At 40.0% G+C, this 7,606-nt stretch overlaps 1 protein-coding gene across 3 annotated transcripts in view; it reads right to left on the bottom strand.

Annotated features, from left to right (window-relative positions):
- Positions 1-228: 228 nt before the first annotated feature.
- Positions 229-7,606, bottom strand: part of SEMA5A (semaphorin 5A) — a 593,698-nt gene continuing 586,320 nt past the window's right edge. For all 3 annotated transcript variants that reach the window (XM_006015687.3, XM_025205600.1, XM_025205596.1), the window contains 2 exons: positions 4,718-4,929; positions 229-2,656 (listed from right to left, as the gene is read on the bottom strand). In XM_006015687.3, coding sequence (XP_006015749.1) covers positions 2,537-2,656; positions 4,718-4,929 — 332 coding nt within the window. In that variant the 3' untranslated portion in view covers positions 229-2,536. The remainder of the gene's footprint in view (positions 2,657-4,717; positions 4,930-7,606) is intronic.

Below are 7,606 nucleotides of genomic sequence, written 5' to 3'. Positions count from 1 at the left end.
AGGAGCAGAATGATTGTATTGCCACAACAGTTATCATTTGGAAAGCTTTTTCCCCACCCCTCTATCTATTCCACTAAATTTTTTCGCAAAGGCGATTTCCTTTTACCAAAGGGAAATAAATATAGTAGGCAGTATTTCTTTTTTAAGAAATCAAATCAAAAGTTTACTACAACAATGGTAAATAATAGAGGACAAGTACCACCATATTTTCTGCAGTGAACTTGTTTCAGAGTGGAGGCTTTTTTTTTTTTTTTTAGCAGGCAGTTAAAACGAATACTGAGAACAATCCAATAAAAACAACTAGGAAGCCCATCTTAATTATTTTCAGTGAATGTAAATGTGTGCTGTGAGCACAGTGTAGTATAAATATACTGCACACAAATAATGCATAAGATGTAAAATGAACTCTCCCTTGGTAAGTACCTGAAGGTCCTTCAGTTGGGCTCATATTGGAAGGCTTCTCCAAGCCTATTTTCTTTGCATTTTCTCATTTTACTGCAGAGCAGATGTGGAAAGCTTAGTATAGTATTCAAAACTGTCCCCATTCAAAAATATAGCACACTACAATGTATAGGTATGGTTTGAGGGGTGTAGGTTGCAGACGCTTCCTCAGCCTGACGAAGGGCGTTTGTGCCCAAAAGCTTGCTAAAAAGAATTTTTCCAACTATTTGAGTTGGTTTAATAAAAGATATCAGATTTACCCAAAGAACCCTGTCTGCCTAGGCATGGTTTGAGGAATTAATGTAGTCTTGTTGTCAATCCATAACCTGGCCATATAAATAACAAGGCCACCATAGCTGTGCACACCCTCACATGAAATTCTACATTTGTTGGCATTTTTGCATAGTTTATACTGCAAAATTTTTAGTGACTTTATTTCTAACATTTTGCATTTACAGGTGTTTCCTCTAGGTGTCTAACTAACTACCCCGCGCCCTAAAGAAAAAGTCTTCAAAATTGAAACATCCCCACTTTTCATTTCCCTGCCTTGAAATACTCTTGGCATATTGTATACTTTAAAAACAGGCAACTATTTAAACCTTAACATTCACTGTTTAATTTCTTTTCTGAACTCTTTGAGAATAACAACTAGTAAGCTTTGAAACGTATCTTTTATGATAAACATTCTTTGGACCTCTGGGCTGAAGAAAGGGCACACAACCCTGCCATTTTCATTTCAGTGGTACAGCTGGAATTGCTGTTCCAAAAATAAAGATATCAGAGGTTTGGTGGGGTAGGAGGAAACAAAGAGAAATGGCACAACAATTTGAGGATTGCTTCTGTTCCCTTGCCTGCCATTGCACAAGAAATCACAGATGACATCTTAAAACTCAGCTGGTACTTTAAATATTTACATCAATAAATCCTCACGGGAAGCTCAATTTAAACAACATTATTAATGCTCCTGGAGGGGTTGATTAGCCTGGATCAGACACATCGATAAGATGAAAACAATGTTTTTCATAACACATTCACACTCCATGATTTTTTTTTTGTCAGACAGGTGTAAAAAGAAAAGCAATTTTACAGTTATTCATATGTTTGCAAGAGTGCCAGGAACAGAGTATGGCGAAAAAATCAAGGTATGGTATTCCTTTCAGTGACTGGCATGATGTTGAATGCTACAAGGGACCAGACAAGTGTATTCTGTATGAGCACGCCGCAGAGAGGAAGTCTTTGGAATGCCATGAGTCATGCAAGTCCATACGCTACAAGAACGCTAGTTTACTAACGACATGCAGAAAACGCTCAAATGTGCCCTCCCCACCTGTCTTCCTCCCCGCAGCCTCCCAACAAAACAAAACAAACAAGATGAAGGCTTTTTGTCACCTGAACTGTTTTACAACTTGGAACCACCTACTTTGCAGATTTCCCTTTTGTCACAAGAAGCCCTTGGTATATATTTTGTTTTCTTCAAGGTCCAGATAGCTCAATAGACTCCAAGAACTTCAGACAACGCTTTGCAGTCAAAGCAGACAAAATGTAGACTGCTTGGAATACCTACAGAATATCAAATTTCTCCTTGTCACTTAAATCAATGTTCTGTACATTTGTTGGCAGTATGATGTCACCAAGATTCCTTAGAGGGGCCCATTGCTAGGAGCAGAGCTTTTTGCTCAATTCCTCTGGAAAGGTGGTGGCAATGTCCAAAAGAAAACGAAAGTCATATTCCTGGCACACTCTTTAGAGGGGTTATAACTTCTTGAGAGCTCAATGAAATAGTTAGAAACATGTTAGCAACATCTGACCCAACATTAAGAAACTTGAACAAAATGACATACTCCTCATGACTTGTTCAGCAAAGCCCAGGTGCTATCTTGACACTTGATACTGTCGGCCAAACTTTTACTTTCTGCAATAGGGAACATCATGTCACATACAGGTGTTTTTGGCAGCAATGGGACACTGATGGCTTGGAGTGTGCTTGAAATGTCTCCAAATTTCATCTCTGAAGCCTCAAACACATGGGCGGTCATGTAGCACAGGCCTTGGGGAACTGGGGAGTTACAAGAGGCCAAAAAAATACACAAGCCCATTAGTACTCATCATAATTATTGAGATCTGTAAAATAGGCATTAGAATAGGTCTTTGCAGTTAGATGAGGATTGAAGTATTTGTTTCTCTCCTCCAGGATCAGGTTGTTTTTGTTAAATGCCTGGAAAAAGAATAAGAAAATGGGGGGGGGGGGGGGGAGGGGAGTCAGTAAGCATTATTTAATTAAAGTGATTTTTGGGGGCAAACCTCAGGAGTCATAGTTTTAGACAAAAATGCAGTCTAGGGGCACATTCACTATGAACACTTGCATTATGTGTTCATCTATGTCCAAGTCCTTCATTCAGTAGCTAGATTTTTCTGTACACCAGCAATGCAATACATACATAGATACACATATATATTGAAGAATACCTGAAAACTACCAGTTGCTTTTTATATTCATTCTTTCCTGCAATATTTTCATTGTCAAAATGGCTCTGTATAGCTTTATTGACTTTTTTTTTTTGCTTTATTTCTTATGCACTTCTTGATTTTTTATAGTAAAAATTTCAAAAGTATCTAAGTGGTTTAGAAGTCTAAGCCTGGTTTTCAGAAGTGATTTAGGCACTAAGGGCCAGATCCTGTTTGGTCAGAGCCAAGACCTGATTCTGTTTTACCTAGTGGGTGTCTAAGTGGACTTACATGCTTAAGTGTGATCCTATTTCCCCATATTCAAGTCCTGAAAATGCAGTAATGCATCTACTTTGGTAATGCACCATAATCTGACTTTGAGTCTGAGTTACAAAAAAGCAGCAAAGAGGAAGAGGAACCACCCACTTTTTGCATGAACAGTTTTTCAAAGATTTGAGAAGTGTGAAACAGAATCACACTTAGGCACCTAGGTCCACTTAGACATCCAATGTGTAGCAAAAAATCTGGCCCATAGACTCCTATACTTAGGTAATGGAATGGCAAAAACTTAGGGTCCCTGGCTCAGAAGGACAATCTAATTTGACCAAGTATGGTTGTCAAGAAATCAAGCATCTCAATAATAAAAAACAGACATTTCTGAAGAGCAATCCAGAAATCCTGAAGGTGACCAGTGGTTCATTTCTAAAATTCTGCCTTTGTCAGTCTTCTAAACTCCTGACTCAGTCTCCAAAATAAGTAGCTCAATTATTCTGCAATCCAGAACAACTAGTAACAGTTCTAAGGGTAGGCAGTTCTGTTTATGCTTTTTATATTAAATCGTCATTAAACAACAGAAATTACTTTTAGACCACTCTCTGTAACACTGGCACCTAAACTGCATTTAAATCTTGCTTAGGGGCTGACATAACCAAATTGCATTTGACTTTATGGTTAGATTTTCAAAGCTATTAACAATGAAGATAATTGTCTAATGGGATTTTCAAAAGTACCTAACACACATTGATCTCAGAAAATGATATTGTGTTTACATTTTAAACCCTCTATTTTTTAAAGAAATAATATGAAAAAGGGAAAATGAAAAAGAAAAGTCACTAATCAGGACTCTAGAACCAGGTTATAGAAATTTCTGCAACATCTGGTATTGAGCTACATACCTTCAGACTGTCCAATCCCACATACTTTAAGAGATCTGAAAGGGGCAGGTGCTCTAAAAGATCATAAACATGAATAATACAGTGGAACCTATGGCCATGCAGTATACTCATCATGCCAGACACTTAGCTGGCTCTTAGCCAGCATGAGTCTGCTTGGCTCATCTCACATGGTGCTATGCCAGATGAGAATTTGACCTGTCGTGTTCACCACCTAAATCACACATATGAAGGCATAGAAGGGGAAGGGGAACAGGACCTTTGGCTTGCTGTCATTGGAACTACAGAAAAATCCCTGCAACATTTTGTTACAATTGTCAAGGCCCAGATTTGCCTTCAGAATAGCAGATTGGGGAAGACAATTTTAAACCAAAAACTAAGCAATGATCTAGTTTCTTCCAGGAATAGTTAATAGTGTATAAGCATACCAGCCAAATCATAATGGTTTATATTCTGTGCAATACAGGTGGGTATGGTAAAATCTTTATAATTTTGATACTTACAATTGAATCTTTTTTTAATTCAAACTTCTACTATTTTTAACATTATTAATTTTTCTGATGTTGACTCCAACTTCCAGCATGAAAAACTAACAAGCAGAATTCCACTTTATGCAATCATACAGTTTACACATTACAGTGACTCTCCCTTTTTCTCACCTTGATGGCTTCTACAGAATCATACTTGTCCAGCTTATTGATATGGTTAGTGATGCTCGTATTAAGAGGAGCTGGTGATACCGGATGGATGACAGTTGCATCATGGGATTGTTGCTGATATCGCTGGCAATATGTGTAAACAAGGAGTGTAAGAAGGCAACCGAGTATAGAGCTACTCAGCCCCACTGCGATCATATGGAACATGTTGAATTCTGCAAGGTGGATTTCATAAGACAGTATTAGCTTTAAAGCACCCCCAATAAAAGCTTACACACTTTAAAAAGAGAAAAGAAAACAGGTGACTTGGTCTAGAAGAGAACAGAGTATCTCAGGGAATGATCATGTATTTCTTAGAAAATATCATGACTCAGAAGACTTTTCCTTGTAATACCAAATGCATCTCCTGTCCCTAGAGAGACTTTCAGTATCTTAAATTGTCACTCCTCTCTAGAGGTGTTAAGATTGAGACCTTCCAAAGGAACCTAAGGGAGTGAATTAAATTATATTTAGCTAAGAGCCTTGAAAATATCACCTGAATTTAGTTCTGTAAATTGTACTACAAAGCATCTGATTTGTATTAAATACATAAATGATGTGACAATTCATGTAATATTTTAAAGATGACATACTATCTATGCTAGCTTATTTTTTATTACATTAAATTATAAGTTGTTTCTCTAACTCTCTCTGTTATATTTAAAAATGAGGTGTGGTGGATGGGGTGCAACCACTCATATCCATTACAAGCAAACCCTGGGCGCTTTGTTCACTTGGTGCTTCTCCCAGGAAGCAATGGCCTGTTGGTCTTTCCATCCTCTTGCTTCTCTACACTCACTAGCAAAGCTATTAAATTTCATGACCTGCCTAATTTTTTAAGGGATAGGGCAAGGGATTAGCACTATAAGGAAAACAGGGATCTCTCAAACTTGCATTTACTATGGAGCATCTCAGCCTGAAAGCTAAAGATGAAGCAAATACTGCAGCACAAAGAGCAGGGACCTTTCCTCTTGTTCAGCTCCTAAAAGGTATGGTGAGCTCTTGTGATAGGTACTTTCTTATTTAAGATATAAAACTGGGGAGCAAGCTGGCTGCCTGGCTGCCATTTCAAAATCTAGGAGGGAGCTAACATTTTGGGAGATGGGATATAATAGGCCCATACCAGAACATGGCACTCAGAGGAAACTTAATTGCATTGTTTTGCACTATCTTCTCAAAGATGTAGCTATGTTGGTGTGGTGAAAAAAGGGATCTCAACAAAGGACAGAATTCAATTTCACATTACATTTTACATGCCCAAATGGCAACTTTCCAGTTGCCCAAGTGGTATTTTTTTTTACACACAATATACAATTCTATTACCCATGCACTGTGGTTGTGTCAGCATCCACATGGATCCTGAGCATGTGCAGTTGGCTACACACTGGCCAGACAGCTATGTACACACATATGCTGGGCAGGTGTAAGCCAGGAAATTCTACACAACAGAGACCCAGGACTAGCAGGTGTTAGGCACTAAAGGAACAAGGGAGGACACTGCCATGTTTTGAATCCAACAACTGAGTAGTTAGGGTGCTCATACAGAAAGCAGGAAATCCTGGTTCTAGTCTTAAATCCCATCACTCTGACAGGGTTTCCTAGAACAGCACTCTAAGCACTGCTTCACAGATTAAAAGCACTATCCCTTCCTTTCTTCTGCCCTTCTCCTGAAGCTAGCCTCTTGGCTAGCTAAGATAAGGATGTGGAGCCAGGAAAAAAAAGGCAAGCTAGAGGATGTGTAGCTCACTAAAATGTGATTGGATTCTGAGTTTTAGCCTGGATCCTTGCTCCCAATGGTGCAAAGACTTCTCCATCCATTTTATCCAATGGCTATTAAATACAAGGTGCAGTGGCTCCATTTCAAAAGAAGTGCCAGAGAGGGCACTGTATAAGGTACAATGTCCCGGTGGTTAGAACACTATCCTGGGAAGTTGAAGCTGAAGAGATGAAGAAGATCCAAATTTATTCTGAATAAGAGAAGCCTAAAACCTCAGTCTTCCACTTCCCAAGTGAGTGCACTAACCAGCAGGCTGTTTGGTTGAATTATAAGAGGGTCCTTTCCCTGCAGACTTAGGCTCTGACAGCCATATACCATCACAGACTAGTATATGTGATCAGTAACTACATGGGTGCCTATATATGTACACTAGCAAGTAACAGAATTGCAAACTAAGTGGCAAGATAAGTTCCATGTGGGCAGGGCCTGCCCACAATTTTTGGGGGCCCCCTTCAAGATATAGTTTTGGGGCTCCCTGATGAGAAGAAGCCTGCAGTGGTGGTGGTAGGGTGGGGGGGAGGGGATTGGCTTGAGAGCAGCTGAAGAAGCCAGCATCAGCGGCAACGGGGGTGGGGCGAGCTGCCAGACATGGGTGTGGCGAGCTCCAAGACATGAAAGCGGTAGCGGCAATGCGGAGTTGTGGCAACCGCCCGCCTGCCCCACCTCCCTCCCCCCACTTGCTACAGCACTGATTTGCAGTGTTCACGGCCGCAGGGGGCCCCTTGGCTGCGGAGCCCCCTGTGGTCACAGGTTCCACAGGGTAGGGTGCACCAGCCCTGCATGTGGGCATATAGACTGTAATAGTACTCTGCCTAAAGATCAGAACTCTGAAACCTCAGGGCTCAGTTTATTGCTTGCCTAAACTGGCACCTGGGTGATTTAGGGACAGATTCTATTTTACCTATTGGGAACCTCTGTGGATTTAGGCACCTAGTATGTGCAACTCTATTCCATCCTGCATATGTCCCCAAAACCCTTGAATGCATCTACTTTTCTAATATCCCATTATCTAAACCTTGAGACTGAGTCACAAAAAGCCAGTGAGGAGGAGGACGACTCACCCATATCTTGTATTA

This window comes from Alligator sinensis, unplaced genomic scaffold (assembly GCF_000455745.1).
Source record: "Alligator sinensis unplaced genomic scaffold, ASM45574v1 scaffold126_1, whole genome shotgun sequence".
Lineage (NCBI taxonomy): Eukaryota > Metazoa > Chordata > Crocodylia > Alligatoridae > Alligator > Alligator sinensis.
Note: the sequence above shows the minus strand (reverse complement) of the source record. Positions and strands in the feature narration are given on the sequence as shown.